We start from the raw sequence: 18,776 nt of genomic DNA on the forward strand, positions 1-18,776 counted from the left end.
TAAGAGGGGAATGCACTAGAAACCATAGGAGCTCAGAAAAGGTGCCCTTAATCTGCCATGACAATACAAGGAAGACTTCCTGAAGGTGTCATCACAATTAAATGTTAAAGGAGTTAGAGTTACTGAGAGATAAGAAGTGAGGAAAATTCCAGACAGAGAGAGTAACATAAATAACGCATTGAGGCATCAAATAACTTTCCAAGAACATTTTATGAAACTTACTTTGATTAGGTTAGCACATATGGTGACTCTCAACATTTCTCTGTGGTCAGGAGGATGGTGTGCAGGAGTCAGCTCCTACTAGCTCTCAAGAGCCGATTCTGCACATCTCTTCCTAACTCAGCATTCAGAGACTTTACTTTTGCAGCTTGATGTTAGCCATGGTGTGAGTATTTTACCACAGAAATGGTCAAACCCTGCATATTTGAATATATATATTTTTAGCTGTTTATCAGCACACCTCTGGATGTAATGATTGGTTTAGACCCATCTGAGTCATCCCCCAGGGATGGGAGGAAGGTTAGTTGCTAGTTCTTCTTAGTTTTCACCTCTCTTATGAGAGCCATTCACTTCCCTCCTCTGTTCTTCTCTATCTCCTGGAAAGCTGACCCTCTAGCCTGCATCATCCAGGCTCCTTTCCTCTGTCTTTCCACTTAGGTCAATGGGAGGCACTGGCAGGAGATTGGAGGGCAGGAGGTGAAAGACTTTGATTAGGTTCAAATCAAAGGTGGTATTTCTTCCCTGCTCCCTCCTTGTGTCAGAGCCATGGTCTATAGTGGCTGTGTCCCACTATGGCTACAGCTTCTGTCAGGTCGCCCACAGCTCCATTTCTTACTGAGCTCTGGCAACACCATTTCCTCCCTTTGTTACTTCAGGCTTGGTGGTGGTGGTGGTGGTGGTAAGGCCTTGTGCCTTTGTTGGCTTCCTTGATCCTAAGAAAAGTCCCTTTGAGAAGTGGCCCATACACTTTTCAAAATCTCAGATGATGTGCCTTCTGTTTCCTGCCTGGGCCCTTCTCATAGAGGGATCGTCCCCCAAGCTTTTGGGCTATGTTGGAAAGGATGGATATCCAAAGAAAATCTGTGTATTGTTAGGAAAGGAGATGAGAATGGATAGAGCTGACAACAAACAAAAGTTCACTACATTCAATTTGAGATCCTGTGGTGGTGAAATTCAAGGGGGTATATCCAGTAATATTTGGCCACTCAGAGGCAGGTCATGGCTAGCAATATAGATTGGGGAATCATTAGCCTACAAGCAGCTGTTAAATCTATAAAAGTGGATGGGGTTGTCCAAGGAGAATGTGTTGAATGAAGGACCATGGGCTCAGGGTGGAATTCTAAGGAACACCAGTGTTTAAGAGATGGGTAGGAAAGGAGGAGCCTTAGAAAGAGATTTGATAGGAACCATCAGAAATGTGGAATTTGTGTGTGTGTGTGTGTGTGTGTGTGTGTGTGTGTAGTGTAGAGAGGGAGACTAATGAGATTCTGATTCATAACTCTAACCCACATTTTTTCTTTATTTTAAACCAATGTTGGCAAACTTTTGTAAAGGACCAGAAATAAAATATATTAGGTTTTGTGGGCCACATGGCCTCTTGCTGGAGAAGCACAAAAGAATCTCTAGACAATACATAAGTAAGTCAGCATGGTTATGTTCTAATAAAACTTTTTGTAGCTATTGTTGGCTAGATTTGGCCTATGAGCCAGAGTTTGCTGACTTTGTCCTAAACCAACTGCCTTCTTGACATTGTCTCTTGCTTATATCAAAGGCACCTTAAACTTATCCAAAATCAAACTCATAGTCTTTCCTACCAAGCCTGGTACTTGTCTAGTCTTCCCTGTGTCAGTGAATGGTATGACCAAGGAGAAATCTGAGAGTCATCCTTGGTACCTTTCTTTACCTAACATTCTACATCTGGTCTACCACCAGTTCTTGCTGATTTTACTTTATAAGTGTTGTCTTCCTAGTTCTTTCCCTGTGCACTGCCACCAACTTAGTTCAGGCTTTGCGTATTTCTCACTTCACTGTTGTGTGGCCTCCTAAGTAATCTGCTTATGTTTACTCTTAGGTCCTCCTCATTGTCTTCCCTAAAGTAATCTTTAAAAAATGCAAACTTTATCATGTCTGTTATCACTCAGTCTCACATTTCCATGGCTTCCTATTACTCTAAGAATAAGGGCCCAAATCTCTAAGGTCCTGCATGATCAGGTTCCAGCTTACCTCCTAGTGACACCTCATTCTTCTCTCTCATGCTCTTTGTGTTGCAGCCATACTGCCTTCATTTCAGTTCCTTGACTGACTGTACTCCTTCCTGGCACAGGACCTTTGCATATGTTGTGTCTCTGCCTGGAATATTCTCTCTCTCCTCACCTTTATTACCCTTACTTCATAAATCAAAAGTCATTTCTTCAGGGACACTTTCATTAACCATTCCCTGCTCCCCCACCATAACAAACACAGTTTTTATAGTCACTCTGTCTTTCCTTCATAATAATTAGAGTTTGTCATTATACATTTGTCTTTATGATTTGATGAATGTATCGAATTTCTATATTTTAAGCTTCAAAACAGACAGTGTATTTATTTTGCTCCCATTTAATTTATTTTGCTCAGTATTATTCTATACTGAGAGGGTGGTACAAAACAGATGCTCAATAAATATGTGTTGGAAGATGAGTGAGTGAATGAGTATTTGTCATGGAAGCCTTGGGATGGAGAAGGTCAAGGAGCAAGTAGTCACTGCTACAGAGAGATCCAGTAAAATAAGGACAGAAAAATAGCTATTGAAGTTTTGAATCCCCCGTATTCTGTAGTTTTAAGCCATGATGCCCTTTACCAGAAGTGATAGTGGGGTCTAGCTTGTGCTATAGAGGTCCAGAAGTGGATGGGATGGGAGGAAATGGAAATATTAGGTGTAGAACTTGGCTTAGAAAGGAAAGAAAGGGCAGTAGTTAGTTGGTAACACATAGTATTACTGGATTAAGGAAAGATTGTTTTGTTTTATTATTTATTTGTGTTTAAGAACGGGAGAGACTTTTGTGTATTCAGAGGCTGAGGGTAGAGCGAGCCCCTCTTGAAAGGCAAAGATTGAAGTTAGTAGGGAGGGTTTTTCTGCTGGAGCAGGGCTTGGAGGGGAATGATCCGAGCAGAGGAGTTGAGCTTGCATAGGAAAAGGGACGCCAGACCCTTTGAGATTGGAAGTAAGGATGGGTGCAGATGCAGGAAGATGTGTGGCTGGGCAGTTTGTGTGGCCTTAAGTTTCTTGAAAAAGTAAGAGGAGACATTTTCTTCTGAGAATGAGGGATTTGGAGGTATACAGAGGATGAAAGAGAATGGCAAAGTCTGAGGAATCAGAAAGAGGAGCTGACCAAAGCTGGTTAAAGGGCCATAAGTGCTCATAAAGGGCTCAGCTGTGGGTAGAATTCATGACTTTCTTATGGTGACTATCTGTGCTGTTTTGTGATTTTTCTCCTTCAGTGCATACCAGTCACAGTCTAGGAGTGGTCATTTAGGGCTGAGCTTTTCCTAAGTGGGTGCAATGGAAAGGTAGGAGTGTAGGGGATGTAAGAATTTTGAAAATACCGTAAGGGGGCAGGGTAGGAAGAGAGTGGTGACTAACGAACACACTTTTTCCTATACTAGAATTTTTGGTGACCTGTCCACTTCTTTCTCTCAGTCTTTCTCTGCCTGCTCCCCTTCCTCTGAATTTTGCCCTCAAGGTGGTTGCATTTAATGGAGGAAATAGTCTTTCCAAACTGAGTACAATCAATGGTATATGTATTTGAATAGCATTATGTACTAAATATAAAGACAACATTGAAGAAAGAGCAGCGAACTGCATCAGGGAATTTGGGAAGGCATCATAAGGGAGCTGATGTTTGAACTGGGATTTGAAAGTGTGTGAGCCTTGGGGGATGTAGTGTGGGCGAACAACCCAGCCAGGATTGGTAGGGATAGGGAGATCCTTCCCGACAGAGACATATTCAAAGAAAGGCACAGTGGTGTGAAAGGACATAGTAAATTTAGGAAATGGCAGGACATGCTGGGCATGGTGAACAGAATGGGGTGGGTAGGTGGGTAAAGCAGCAGAAATTTGGAGCCAGATTGTCACTATTTGGATTTTATTTTATAGCCCAATACAGAATTGTTGAAGGGTTTTGAATGCTTGTGGCGTTTATTTTAATGATAACAGCTAACATTTATTGAAAGTTTCAATTTCAGGTGTTATGCTAAGCATTTTGTGGTTATCTTATTTAATCTTATTAGATCCTCACAGTAATTATTCCCATTGTTATTATTTCCATTTACCAAGTAAGGAAACTGAAGGTTGAAAAATTAGGTAACTGTGATCAAGGTCTCAGCTAGAAAGTAGCTGGGCTAGAAAGCAAGTCCAGGTCTGTCTAATTCTAAATCCATACTTTAAAATCTCTCTACTATACTTATGTTTTAGAATAAAGGAATAGGGTATGGGAAGAGTGTAGTTTATCCATTCATTTCCATCTTCCAGTTTTTAAAACTGGATCTTGGATGATAAGTAAGGTGGGTCAGGAGTGAGGGCTCAGGAGACAGTAGGGGCTGAGGGATGAAGGCTTCCCAGGCAGAGGAAAAGCATTCATAAAGACATCAAAGGAATGACAAGTTTAGCCTGGCAAAGTGAGAGAGGATGCTATGTGTGAACCAGAAGTAATTCTCATTTTTGGGATGGGTCGGATTGTTATTAGAGTTGTAAGCTTAGACTTGGTCTCCTCCTTTAAGAGGAATGTGAACAGACTAGATTGTCTAGAGAAGAGGAAGAAAAATGATTCAAAGTATCAGAGGTAAAGGCAGTGGAATGGATGACTCAACTGTGTCTGTGATAGGAAAGGTTGCGAGAGTGTAGGCAGAACTGAAGAGGTGGCAGTCATGAGGCTGAAGTTGTCTCATGCATTGAGCACTTTGGGTTAGGTGGGTGTCTCAATGTTGTACGTGTTTTAACTCATTTATTCCTCACAGCAAGCTTCTAAGATAAGCACGATTATCATCATTCCAGCCAGGGTGAGAAACTGAAGAAGTAAAGTGACTTGCTAAGACCACAGAGCTAGCAAGTGGTAGGGCTGGGATGTGTATCCTGCCTCTACCAGAGGAACAGCTGGTTTTCAGGATAATGTGTGGGTTTGCCGTCTTTTGAAACCTTGCTGCTCTGTTTGCCTTTGGCCTTTCAGAAGAATCATGGCTTATTGTGGTAGAGAAAGAAGCAGGAAAAATAAAGTCCTAGTGGCTTACATTTAAAAGATGGCTCCCTGGTAGAAGGTAAATTATTCTATCCACTGTTCTCTGAAAGCAGAGAAGATTGGTCAGAAGAAAGTGCCAACTCTTTGGGGGTAGGGGGACTGTCAAATTTGAATATATGAAGTGGTTTTGGAAAGAGTAAGTTTCTAGAGAATTTAAACGTGGTATCTTATTTTTACATTTTAGAATGCATTGAGTTGTTCTGTTTTTCTCAACTTAATGCATTCTAAAATGTAAACGGATGTGTGATCCATTAACCAGCTTCAAGAAAGGAAAAAACAAAACAAAACTATATAGAACCTTGGGGGCAGTTTTATAAAATTTTTTTGGGGAAAAAAATGTCCTATTGTCTTTTCTTATTCTCATTTTGCTGGTGGTTAAGGCAGTGGTAGCTTCAGGTTACAATCATATAGCACGTGGAGTAGGTTCCTTAGACCACAACAGCTGACATATTCCTGGAGTGTGTGCGTGTCGGGTGAATGGGTGGTGGTGTTTTTTAGCTTGCTGTGGGCTGACCCACTTGTTTGTACTTAACCACTAGTCTGTATTTGGAAAAATGCTGGTGTGACCAGTTTTTAAATTTCTATCCAAGCATTCATTCTATGATTTAATATTGTAAAATGACAAAAATACTACCCTTGAGTGATGCAGAGATCTGCTCCTTGTCCTTTTGGGCTTGCATGAGAAGATATTTATTGCTATGGTTTTCTTTTGTGTTTTTTTAATATAAATTTTATTGGGGAATATTGGGGGACAGTGTGTTTCTCCAGGGCCCATCAGCTCCAAGTCGTTGTCTTTCAATCTAGTTATGGAGGGCGCTGCTCAGCTCCAAGTCCAGTCAACGTTTTCAATCTTTAGTTGCAGGGGGCGCAGCCCACCATCCAATGTGGGAATTGAACCAGCAACCTTGTTGTTGAGAGTTCGCACTCTAACCAACTGAGCCATCCGGCTGCCCCTCGAGAAGCTCAGTGGCAGCTTGTTGTCTTCAATCTAGTTGTGGAGGGCGCAGCTCACTGGCCCATATGGGAATCGAACCGGCAACCCTGTTGTTCAGAGTTCACGCCCTAACCGACTGAGCCATCCGGCCGCCCTATTGCTATAGTTTTTTCATGAGAGCCCTAAAAAAGGATAAATAGCATCTCTAATTGTTCACTCATCACATGAAAACATTTTAAGTCTTTGGGCTTGCTTTGATTAGGTGTTCACATTGTCCTTTCCTTGGAGATAAAAGTGGATGCCCATGTTAGGGGTTATGTTGGAGAAAAGGTCAAGTTGAAATGCATTTTCAAGTCGACTTCATCTGTCACTGACAAACTCACCATAGACTGGACATATCGACCACCCAGCAGCAGTCGCACAGAATCAGTAAGTATATACCTTTAAAAAATTTTCTTTGAGTCATCTGTGGTCAACAGCTCTGGAATCCTCTCTTTCCAAGTCCCCGTCTCTTTTAGTCCTTCTCATCTAAGAATAGAAGATGAACTTCTATTTTAATGGGAGATGAGCTTCTACCCCACATGGCATTCATTTGGTCATGTAGGGCTTTTTATTCTTCTATGTTAAGAGTTTTGCAAATAAGCTTATAGGGAAAAAAATGTGAGAAACTCAGAGGAAATGTGGTTTAATTTTGTTTCCCCTTTGTTGTTTCTTTTTGCATGGCTTCATAGCTTCATTTTCATTTTCCATGTACTAAAAAAATGGTACCTTCAGGACTGTACAGAAAAATTCTATAGGTCATAGACATTCTTTCTCTTAAAGCTGATCGTTTCTTGTCCTATGATGTTGTCTCAGTGTGTGTATCTGCTTGTCTATCTATACTCTGTACATTTATCTTGGCATCTTCTCCCCGTGTGTAAACATCTGCATTGATTTATATAGCTCCCTTTGAAGGAAATGGTGGCGCCTTATGTTGATGGCAAACGCTGTTAATGACAGATGGTCTTTCAATACTAGAAGCGATATACCTTAGTCACACATATAAAACATATTTATGGTTCAAATCCCATTGTGGATGTTTAATTGAAGATTGCAGTGCTATAAAAACAAACAAAAAAATTTCTATACTTCCAGAAGTATCCTTAGCTGAGGATAGATGTTGTCAAGAATGTAAACATCATAGCTGTATGTAAGATTATACTTTTGAAAATATCCTTAATTTGTTTTTCCTGTTTCCTTCATTGCAAAAACTTTCGCTTTGATTTTAATGTATAGCTTTGAATTTTGTTTTAGGAGCCATTATTGAATGCCACGTAGTTTGGAGCTAGGTAGGTAGCTCCAGTGAAGGTGGCAAGGCTGTATTTGTGGTCCTTTTTTCTTTAGACTTAAAATAGTTCACTTTATTTTGAGTGGTTGGAAACTATGGCTGGCCTTACTTGGCTCTGCCTCCTTGGCCAAAAGTAGGACAGGGCAAGCAATGGGGATTTTCTTGCATCAGAAACCTTAAATGCAAACTGCAAGTAGTTCTCGTGCAGTGCTCTTCTCTGTGAGGCTGGTCAGAAATTTGGCTAATCCAAGTTGGCATTAGTGGGCCTTTAAAATCACAACATGATGTTGCAATTACATGGTCAGGGTTCTGCCAGACTAATCAGTTAGGAAGGATTTGAGTATCAGTAATTTAACTTGGAAGTAGAGGTTGGATTAATCTTGAAGATACACAGCAGGTCTTGTTTTGTCAATAAGGAATTTCAAACCCTTTTATGTTGATGCTAATAATCAGTGGTAGGCATTCTTGACCTCCCTCTTTGGAATACACATACGCGTATTATTATTATTTTTAATATCTATTTCCCACTAGACTGTAAATTCCAGGACAGCAGGGACTGTGCTTGTTTGGTTCCCACTATATCCTTTTGCTTAACACAGTGCCTACCACATAGTGGGTGTGCAGTAAATACTTAATGAATGAATGAATGAACAAATGAACCAATAAGTGATTCAGCATCTTCTTTGGGAAGTTGCTCTTCAAAATTGGGCAATTGTTCCCTAAGTGGGGAAGTACTAAGTAAACAAAGAGGAAAGCCTTGACTCTTGCATAAGAGAGAGATCATATTGACCTGTAGTACCTGCTCAGCCTACCACCAGATGTAATTAGGTGCTTTCCGATGAAGTGTCTGATTACCAATCTGAAGCAGCATCGTTTTGATTCAGCATATATTCACTGAGTACTGATAATGCTTTTGATGTGAGGTTTTTATTAATTGCCAAGATAACTTGAGAAAGGCTTGATTATATTATATCCTCTTGGTGATTTTGCGAATAAATAAAAAATCTCCCCTTTCCCACTTGCTAGCTATGTGCCTTTGAGTAACTCACTTAGTTTTTTGTTTTTGGCCTTGTTTCCCTTTTTTGTAAATTTGGAATAATTATACCTTCCCCATGTGTAGTTCAGTTTTGTTCTGAGGCTCAAATGAGTAAATGTGTAGAAGTCATTCGCAAACCATACAGCACTCTACAAATACTAGGTACTACTTTAGAATAGGGCTTCTCTTTGGCACTGTTGACCTTTTGAGTCTGATAATTCTTGGTTATGGGGGCTGTCCTGTGCTTTGTAGGATTTTTAGCAATATCCCTGGCCTCTATACACTAGATGCCAGTAGCACTCCCCCAAGCTGTGACAATCAAAAATGTCTGCAGATATTGCCAAATGTCTCCTGGAGGGCAAAATTGCCCCCCAACTAAGAACTACTGCTTTAGGACTTTAAGGAGCATTTAGAAGAGGTCCAAGAGTTAGGATGCCAGGATTCTTTCGTCAGGCCTTTTTCTGATGTTTGATTAACCTGTCTTTTTAACCTGTAGAATCGAGATGAACAAAGCATAAAAAAATGCCCAACTGAGAAAACCCATTATACATTTGTATTTTATTTTAGACCTACTTAGCTTTACACTTTCACTGCATTTTCCAAATTAACGTTTTGTTTCTCATGGTGTTTCTTTCTTAGATTTTTCATTATCAGTCCTTCCAGTACCCAACCACAGCAGGCACATTTCGAGATCGAATTTCCTGGGTTGGAGATGTATACAAAGGGGATGCATCCATAAGCATTAACAACCCTACCATAAAGGACAATGGGACGTTCAGCTGTGCTGTGAAGAATCCCCCAGACGTGCATCATAATATTCCCATGACAGAGCTAATAGTCACAGAAAGGGGTAAGCTAACTGTCACCAACTTTCTTCTGCAGTGCTCGCTGACTACTATTGTGCTTTTTGGAGAGCTCAATGATAAGCATAGCTACCTATCTTTGTAAGCCAGTCGGTCATTGGAGCATTCTGCCATCCTGAGTTGTCTATTAGGGTGAATCTTTTAATCTTTATTTTGCAAATTGAAGTTTTTATTCAAATATTGTCATAGTTTCTCCATTATCCTTTTTTGTTTTTTAAACTTTCGGTGACCAGAGGTCTTGTGGGATGTGTGACAAATCCTTGAATAAATGGAGGGTTGTTATCTGTGTGCAATATAAGTCATTCTGGTTTCACTAATATTTTCATGGCCTCAGTTATGAGACAGTGATCTTGCCTGTGTCTTGAAAAGGTACCCCCTCTAATGATGGAGGCAGCACATTTCTTTTATGTTGCAAAGAACGGCAGTTTCCTTTTAGTATGAAACAAGGAGAGTAGGTAAGGACTGATCTTATTTTTTTCTACATTATTTCCTGGTGACTATTGAGTGGTCATTTTAGTTCTAAGTTGGATTTGAACTAAAGACTTAAAGATACAGGACTGCATTATGTGTTTCTTTTTAAGACAATAAATCATAAGTTTCAAAGATATAGGTACATTCATACTGCTGGTGGGAGTAGAAACTGACACAGTTTTTCTGGAAAACAGTTGATAGTATGAAACAGATGCCTTAAAAGTATATATACCCTGTGATCTAGTAATTCCATGTACAAAATTTATCTAAAAGAAATAGAGCTAAGCATGAAGATTTATGTACAAGGATGATCGTCATAACATAACTGATAAATGCAAAGAACTGGAAGGGACTTGAGTGTCCAGCATTGGAGGACTGCGTCAATAAGCTGCTCAGTATCGTAGAATACTACGCAGCCATTACAAGTCGTATCTGGAAGAAACTTTAATGACATGGCAAATAGTTAACATATATTAAGAAAAAAAGGTTAGAAATAATATGTAAAATATGATTCATACTTTTAAAAATGTACATTCTTCTCCCTCTATGCAGACTCATATTCACATATACCTAGAAAGAAGAGTGAATAGGTAGATACTAACGTGTTAATCCTAGGTAGGAGGATTATGGGCAAAGTTTTATTCTTTTTCTTATGTGTGTATTTTCAACCTTTTCTACATTGAATTTATTCCTTTTGTAATGAGAATAAATACAAGAGCAAAAGTAAAACCTATCTCATGTCAAAGGAAACATTTTTGCATGTTCTTCTCTTTTACGTTCTCTAGGTTTTGGCACCATGCTCTCCTCTGTGGCCCTTCTTTCCATTCTTGTCTTCATTCCCTCAACTGTGGTGGTGGTTCTGCTGCTGGTGAGAATGGGGAGGAAGTCTGCAGGGCTGCAGAAGAGGAGCAAGTCTGGCTATAAGAAGTCATCTATTGAGGTTTCAGATGAGTAAGTCCAGCTGGAGCCCTGAGCCGTAAACCCATTTCCTTTTCAGATTCCTACTTTGTGGATAGTACCCAGGCCCCTGTGTCCATGCCTTCCTTTCTTCTGGGCTGAATTTAGTTCTGGTGAAATTTCCTTTTGAAGAGAATAGTTCTGCTGAGCAGTCCTAAAAGGAAGGTTGAAAGCGAAACCTGTGGATGTTAACTTGGAGAGAGGTCGAGGGGTTGAGAGTATGATCATAGTTTCCTGCTTTGGAAATCAGATTGTACAATGCTATGGTTCTGAATATAAATTCTGAACTGGAAATCTCATTCCTTCAAAATTAACAGGAAATTCCAACAAGTCACATTGTTTCCTACTATTTCTTCTCATTTGCTCCACATTCCAGCTACAATGAGCTTATTTTCTTCTCTAAACATGCTGTACACATTCAGGTCTGCCCACCCCACCACCCACCCCACATTCTTTCACCTGGAATCCCCTTTCTCCCTTTTTCTCCTGGCATACTCTTCTATATCCTCCAAAACCCAGCTGAAATGTCCCCTTTTCTTGAGTTTCCCTGAGTCATACAGGGAAAATTTGTCACTCCCTCCTCTTTGCTGCCATAGCAGTTTGACTTTAACTCCATTAAAACATTTAACACATTATATTAGAATGGACTTGTTAAGTTTCAGCAGGTTTCTCACCCCCATGAGATTGTGAACTCTTCAAGGGACTGTGCTTTATTTATGTCTTTATCCCCAGCCCAGCACAATGCCTCAGCCATGGTTGGTGCTCCATTTATTGAGCACTTACTATGTGCCAGGCACTGTGGTACGTGTTTTTTATTTACTCCTAACCACTATCTTTTAAGTGTAGCTGGTAATATCTGCATTTTACAGATGAGGAAACAGGTTCCTGGAGCTTAAGTAATTTGCCCAGTCACCCTGTTAGTAAGTGGCAGAACTGGGATTTAAAACAGACCTATCTGACTTCAATGCCTGTGCTCTTAACTGCTCGGCTATACTGAGATAGGGATTGTTCTGATTTGGTTTGTCTTCTTTCTACAGCACTGACCAAGAGGAGGGGGATGACTGCATGGCAAGGATTTGTGTCCGTTGTGCTGAGTGCTTGGTAAGCCCGTGCAATTTCTTCTGTTCCCTATTCATGTTTCACTTGTTTGCATACTTATGGGGATCCTTTGCCCTCAGTGGCAGCAGAGGGCGTGCCAGTAGGCCCAAAGCGTGGTATCGGCCAAGGCCTTCTTCCAAAGCATTTTGATCTCAAGGTACGCCCCCACCAACTCTAAGCATTATCTTGTTTGCTGTCTCATGGGCACAGAATGATGCCATGAGGTTAGGGAAGGGAGACTGTGCAGAGCAGTGTCTGCTGACTGACTGAGAACATCCTGAAAGAGGAGTGTCCTATGCTACTAAGGTCATACTAGGAGACTTTGGCTGGACCCAGAGCCTTGAATTGAACTTTTCTGCAGAACCTCGGTTGTTTTCCCAGGAAATTAGAGTGACATAACCTTTTAAGTGACGTTATGGCTTTGTCAATAAGAAATACTCAGGTTGGAAGACCTGAATTTTGATTTAAATTTCAAAAGGCCATCATCCCTCCCCTTTTGAGCACCTGCAGTAATTGGTAGGCTTGTGTGGCTGTCCCAGGGATCCGAGGAGGAAGAAAGACTCTGTGATGTGGTACAGTTAGAAACAGTCGAAAGCAAATTATGATGTAATATGAAGCATACCTGTCATTTTAGGGTTTAAACTTGAGCCCTGTTTGTACTTATTGCCAAGCTCAGCACTTGGCCAGGCGACCACAGCCCAATAGTGTTCTTTGTTTTTCTTTCTCACATGTACTTGAGTGCAATAGATAAGATGAGAGAAAGGCTGATAGTGCCAGTAGAGAGGATCTAATACCACCTTTTAGGGTTTTAATATTTTGATAATGCAAAATAAGTTAATGTCTACAAGATTATTACCCACATTTGAGATGTTAATTCATTCAACAGTTACTCACTAAGCATCTGACATGTGTCAGATATGATTCTAGGTACTTAGGAAACAGCAGTGAACAAAACTGACAAAAGCCCCTGCTGTCAAAGAACTTACATTCCTTCCATGTCTGGAAAACTCATTCTCCAAGACACAGGAAATGTCACCTACTATTAAATTGGGGTACAAAAAAATAACTAAATTAAAAAAAAGTAAAGTATACAGTATATCAGATGGTGCTTAATGCTATAGAGAAAAATAAAATAGGAAAGGGACGTGGGATGGTTAGACAGGGGATGTGATATTAACTAGGCTGGTCAGGAATACTCTCATTGAAATGGTATTTAAGCAAACACCTAAAAGAAGTAGATTTGGCCTTATGTCTAATGCAGAAGAACATTCTAGACAGAGGAAATGGTAGGTGCAAAGACTCTGAGGAGGGGCATGATTGGCATATTCTAGGAACAGCATGGAGACCAATGTGGTGGGAATGAAGTGAGCAAGGTGAAGAATAGTATTTCTTCAGAGAGATAATGTCATATCTTATAGAGCATTATAGTGATTGTAATGACCTGGACTTTTATTTATTTATTTTTTTTAGTTTTAGTTGTACAAAACAACATAGTGATTAGGCATTTATATACCTCACAAAGTGATAACCCCAATAAGTCTGCTACCCATCTGACTCTGCACATAGTTATCATAATATTATTGACTGTATTTCCCATGCTGTGCTTTACATCCCCGTGACTTGTAACTAGCAATTCGTACTTCTTAATCCCTTTACCTTTCTCACTCAGCCCTCCCATCTAGTAACCACCAATTTATTCTCTGTATCTATGAATCTGTTTCTGTTTTGTTTGTTTGTTTATTTTGTTCTTTAGATTCCACAGATAAATGAGATCATATGGCATTTGTCTTTCTCAGTCTGACTTAATTCATTTAGCATAATACCCTCTAGGTCCATCCATGTTGTTGCAAGTGGTAAGATTTCATTCCTTTTTATGACAGAGTGATATTCCACTGTATATATGTACCATGATTTCTTTATTCAATTGTCTGTTGATGGGCATTTTGGTTATTTCCATATCTTGGCTATTATAAATAGTGCTGCAGTGAATATAGGGGTGAATTAGTGTTTTGGATTTATTTGGATAAATACCCAGGAGTGGAATTGCTGTGTCATATGGTACTTCTATTTTTAATTTTTTGAGGAACCTCCGTACTATTTTCCATAGTGGCTGCACCAATTTGCAATCCCACCAACAGTGTATAAGGGTTCCCTTTTATCCACATCCTCGCAACACTTATTTGTTGATTTATTGATGATAGCCATTCTGACAGAAGTGAGGTGGTATCTCATGGTTTTTATTTCATTTCTCTGATGATTAGTGACGTCGAGCATCTTTTCATGTCTATTGCCATCTGTATGTCCTCTTTGGAGAAACATCTAGTTAGGTCCTCTGCCCATTTGTTAATTGCCTTTTTTTGGTGTGTATTGAGTTGTATGAGTGTCTTATAAATTTTGGATATTAACCCAAAAGATGTATCATTGGCGTATATCTTCTCCCATTCAGTAGGATGTCTTTTCATTTTGTTGATGGTTTCCTTTGCTGTGGAAAAACTTTTTAGTTTGATGTAGTCCCATTTATTTATTTTTTTCTTTTGTTTCCCTTCCCCAAGGAGATATAGCAATAAAAAGATTACTAAGGGTAATGTCTGAGAACTTATTGCCTATGTTTTCTTCTAGGAGTGTTATGGTTTCAGGTCTTACATTTAAGTCTTTAATCAATTTTGAGTTCATTGTTGTATATGGAGTAAGAAGGTGGTCCAGTTTCATTTTATTGCATGTATCTGTCTAGTTTTCCCAGCACCATTTATTGAATAGACTCTCTAACCCCAATGTGTATTCTTGCTTCCTTTGTCATAGATTAAATGACCATATAGGCATGGATTTATTTCTGGGCTGTCTATTCTGTTCCACTGATTTATGTGTCTGTTTTTATGCTAATACCATGCTATTTTTATTACTATGGCCTTGTAGTATATTTTAATATCAGGTAGCATGCTACCTCTAGCTTTGTTCTTTTTCCTCAAGATTGCCATGCTATTTGGGGTCTTTTATGGTTCTACATATATTTTAGGATTATTTGATCTAGTTCTGTGAAAAATGCCATTGGTATTTTGATAGGGATTGCATTGAATCTATAGATTGCTTTGGGTAGTATGGGCATTTAAACTATATTAATTTTCCCTATTCATGAGCATGGTATGTGTTTCCATTGATTTGTATCATCTTTAATTTTTTCTTCAATGTCTTGTAATTTTCTGAGAAGACATTTATTCTTAATGAAACAGAATCCACTGGAGGTTTTTGACAAGAGAAGCACTATGAACTGATGTATGTGTTAAAAGGATCATTTTAGCTTCTGTGTTGAAAATAGATGGTAAGGGATCTTGACAGAATCAGAGAACTCAATTAGGAGACTTTAGCAATAATGCCATTGAGAGAAGTTAGTGTTAGTTTGGATCAGGGTGGTGGTGGTAGAGGTGGTAAGATGTGGTTGTATTCTGATTATAGTTTGAAGGTAAAGCCAGAAGGATTTACTGAGGGGTTGCATGTATATGAGTATGTTAAAGAATGAGAGGAGTTTCGGGTGGCCGGTTGGCTCAGTTGGTTAGAGCGTAGCCCTTGTGACACCATCGTCGCCGGTTTGATTCCCACATGGGCCAGTGAGCTGTTCCCTCCACAAATAGAGTGAAAACAACGGCTTAACTTGGAGCTGAGCTGCTGGTGGGTGGCCGGTTGGCTCAGTTGGTTAGACTGTAGTGCTCATAACAGCAAGGTCACTGGTTTGATCAACTAGATTGAAAACAACGACCTGACTTGGAGCTGATGGGTCCTGGAAAATCACATTGTTCCCCAATATTCCCCAATAAATGTGTAATGTGGGATGTGTAAAATGGGATGGTAATGTGTGGCCTTTGGCTAAATTCTGACTGTGGCATTATACTTCACATATACACCACATGCATGTCACATACACACAACTACTGTTCTTTCTCCTCCAGGATTCAGACTATGAAGAGACATACTGATGAAAGTCTGCATGACATTAGAAGAATCACCTACTAACAGAAAATATCTCATTCCACTGGCAGCTAAATCTTCTCAAAGAAGTGGAGCTGGCCTGGACAGTAATGACGGAGGTTTCTGAAAATCATCAGTAAAAACTTTAGGAACCATTTATTTATTGAAGAAATGTTCTTTTTGTATTAATAAACTGTTCAAAAACTTTCAGAAGAGACTCATAACTATCCCTTTTAATAACTTATACTCTAATTGAATGAAGACATTCTTTTCCTGAACAGAAAGGTACTTTTTATTTGATCTTTGATCTTGAATGTATTACATGTTTTCTTCCAATTATTTGAGGAAGAATCCTAAGTATTGGCCACAGCGCTGATGCCAAACGTTTTTTTTTTTTTTTTTAAATGAAACGGAGCTTGTAGCTTCTTGATGTGCTTGCTACCAGATAAAATGTTTGTTTGGAATAAGGATTCTTAGTTTTTTTGCTCCATGAACATTCTCAGCTGTGAGTTAGCACACAGCATATATTAATTGGTTTGATTATCTCATTGATTATGTTTGAGTTTCTTGGCGTGTATAACACTAGTTTCCTTAGAGCTGGTAGGATCAAGAATCAGTGGTCTGCTTTGATTGAGTTTTCAAAGTATTAAAGTGTCATCAATTTACAATTAAGGAAAGGAATGGTGAGGTACAGGTGCAATTTGCCAGGTGCAGTTTGTTACTTTACTTTCTTAAAGCTGACTGATTAATGGTTTCCTTCTTGACTTTTCAGATCAGAGGCAAGAACTTTTCAAAAGGTTTTGTATGGATGTATAGACTATTTTACTAGTTATTTGCAATGAAATGCTCTTTTAACCTGTGTTATTTTTCAAAAAATTTTTGACTCTAAAATGCACAAATACGAGTGAACTGAGGTATTTGCAAACTGTTTTTGCGTAACACTTGAGATAAGGAAGTGATGTTGTGCATCACCTGTACTTTTCCTTTCTGGTCTCTCAATACCTTATATGTTTCCTCTATTTTCCTACAGCAACCTTTCAAATTTTGATTTATATGGGAATTTCTATAAGCCATTAAGAAATATATATGACATGTCAGGAAGGGTTGACAATGTAGTCCTCTGTAATAGAGAGATAGAGTTCACTTCTCAATTATGAGAGACAAAAGTTATCCCCTCCCCCCATCTTTGTTTTTTCAATAGGATAGTCCCTTTTCACGGATCTTCACTGGGTGGCTCAGGAGGTTTCCATATTATAGCATTATACACTGTACATGTTATTAAAAAACCACTTTTACATTTTTTTGCCAAGATCTATTTTTAAAAATTTGGGTTGTTAGCTCTGTCTCATGGATTAGCCCTGGCCTCTTTTGTTAACCTAGTCCGTAGATTAGAGAGACTGATTACTTACTAGACATGATTTACCTCTAGTCATGGAAAAAAGTAGAAGAGGCACGACCGGATTGATAGTAGACATTTCCAGTGGTTAAACCTCACAGTTTTGGGCTACTTGTTAAGTATGTGGTTGTCTGGCGTCAATCTTTTGGGCCAATCTGCACCTCAAAAGAAACAAGAAAACAGTTTGAGCGATGACAGTAAATAAATTGGGTGCTAGGAGATTTGAAGATAGAGATCTAATTGTGAAGCAGACTTTTTTTGGGTCCCCGTTTATCTGAGAAAGCAATGAAGTTACGGGAAGCCAGTTAAAGCCACATCCCATTAAATGGGGAAACAGTTTTAGCTAGGTTTGCTTGTAATTTCCTTTCGGGCATGTTTTGAGGATTAATGCTGTGTGGTATGTTTGTCACTTTAGGCATATGGTGCTGTGTGAATCCTTAGTAGTGTAATTTTGTAGACTTGATCATGATTTGAACCAGTCCTTTTAAAATGACTGAACAATAGAGTCCTTCATGGGAGGAGAGTAAGTTGATAATTTAGTTTTGCTCCGTGGGTTTGTGTTCACGTCACAGTCATAAGGCTGCTATCAGTTTTCTTCTTCATCGCTTATGTTGAGGTCTGGGTTACAGCTCTTCTTCTTCTTCTTCAAAGGAGCACAAAGCAGTGTTTGGACACCTGCTTTCTTGAAGGATGGAAGGAAGATAAAGTGTGTGTGTTTTTTAACGCTCTGTTTTAATATCTTCTAAGGTGCTATTCCCTATTTTTCTTTTTGCTGCTCCACGAGTTCTTACCACACTGTATGGAGACCAGCCTTGTCTAGAAAGGGAATTTAATTTTGAAGGCTTCAGAAGGGCTTAAAAGCCTTTCAGAATTTTTCTTTGACTGCTGAAGTCTTTACTTATGGTTACATTACTTTATGAGGTTTGTGCAACGAGCTCTTAATTCTGTTAACAAATGTGAACTTACAAAATGCTTTGTGTTTCCCACGTGGCCTGTTACCTCAGGCTTCTTGGGGACAGCTTCTCTGCAGATCCTAAATTGGGCACTGGTGCTTTACAAGGGAACATTGCATGTCCCTGCTTTAAAAAAATTCTGGAGGCCAAATCCGGAATCTGAATGCTCTGTTGTGTCACTCAGTTATGGTTTCACAGGGGAGACATAAAAAGATCCATAGGGAATGGCCCAAGACTATCATTTAATAGCACAACTCAAAACTTGCTGCCAGAAAAGCAAGTTTTGACCCCAGTTGTTGTACTGCTCGATTGTTAATTGCTGCATTTCACTGCGTTCTTTTTGCTTTTTTTCTAGGAGGATATGCACTGTTGGGCCATGTTCACAAGCATTGTAACTCTTGATATCTTTACCATATCATACTTAATAAACATCTTTGCACTTTCTGGCTACTTTTGGTGTATATCTACGTATAAGAGGAGAACTGTCATATGAAAAGAGGTTTGTGGT

The 18,776-nt window shown here is 39.3% G+C and overlaps 1 protein-coding gene across 1 annotated transcript in view; it reads left to right on the forward strand.

Moving 5' to 3' along the window:
* The window catches only part of MPZL3 (myelin protein zero like 3), a 23,986-nt gene extending 5,268 nt beyond the window's left edge, over window positions 1-18,718 (forward strand). Inside the window, exons 2-6 of the mRNA XM_019716277.2 lie at window positions 6,470-6,636; window positions 9,210-9,420; window positions 10,690-10,855; window positions 11,899-11,962; window positions 15,901-18,718. Coding sequence (XP_019571836.2) covers window positions 6,470-6,636; window positions 9,210-9,420; window positions 10,690-10,855; window positions 11,899-11,962; window positions 15,901-15,927 — 635 coding nt within the window. The 3' untranslated portion in view covers window positions 15,928-18,718. The remainder of the gene's footprint in view (window positions 1-6,469; window positions 6,637-9,209; window positions 9,421-10,689; window positions 10,856-11,898; window positions 11,963-15,900) is intronic.
* The last annotated feature ends 58 nt before the right edge of the window (window positions 18,719-18,776 follow it).

This window comes from Rhinolophus sinicus, linkage group LG06, assembly GCF_036562045.2.
Source record: "Rhinolophus sinicus isolate RSC01 linkage group LG06, ASM3656204v1, whole genome shotgun sequence".
Lineage (NCBI taxonomy): Eukaryota > Metazoa > Chordata > Mammalia > Chiroptera > Rhinolophidae > Rhinolophus > Rhinolophus sinicus.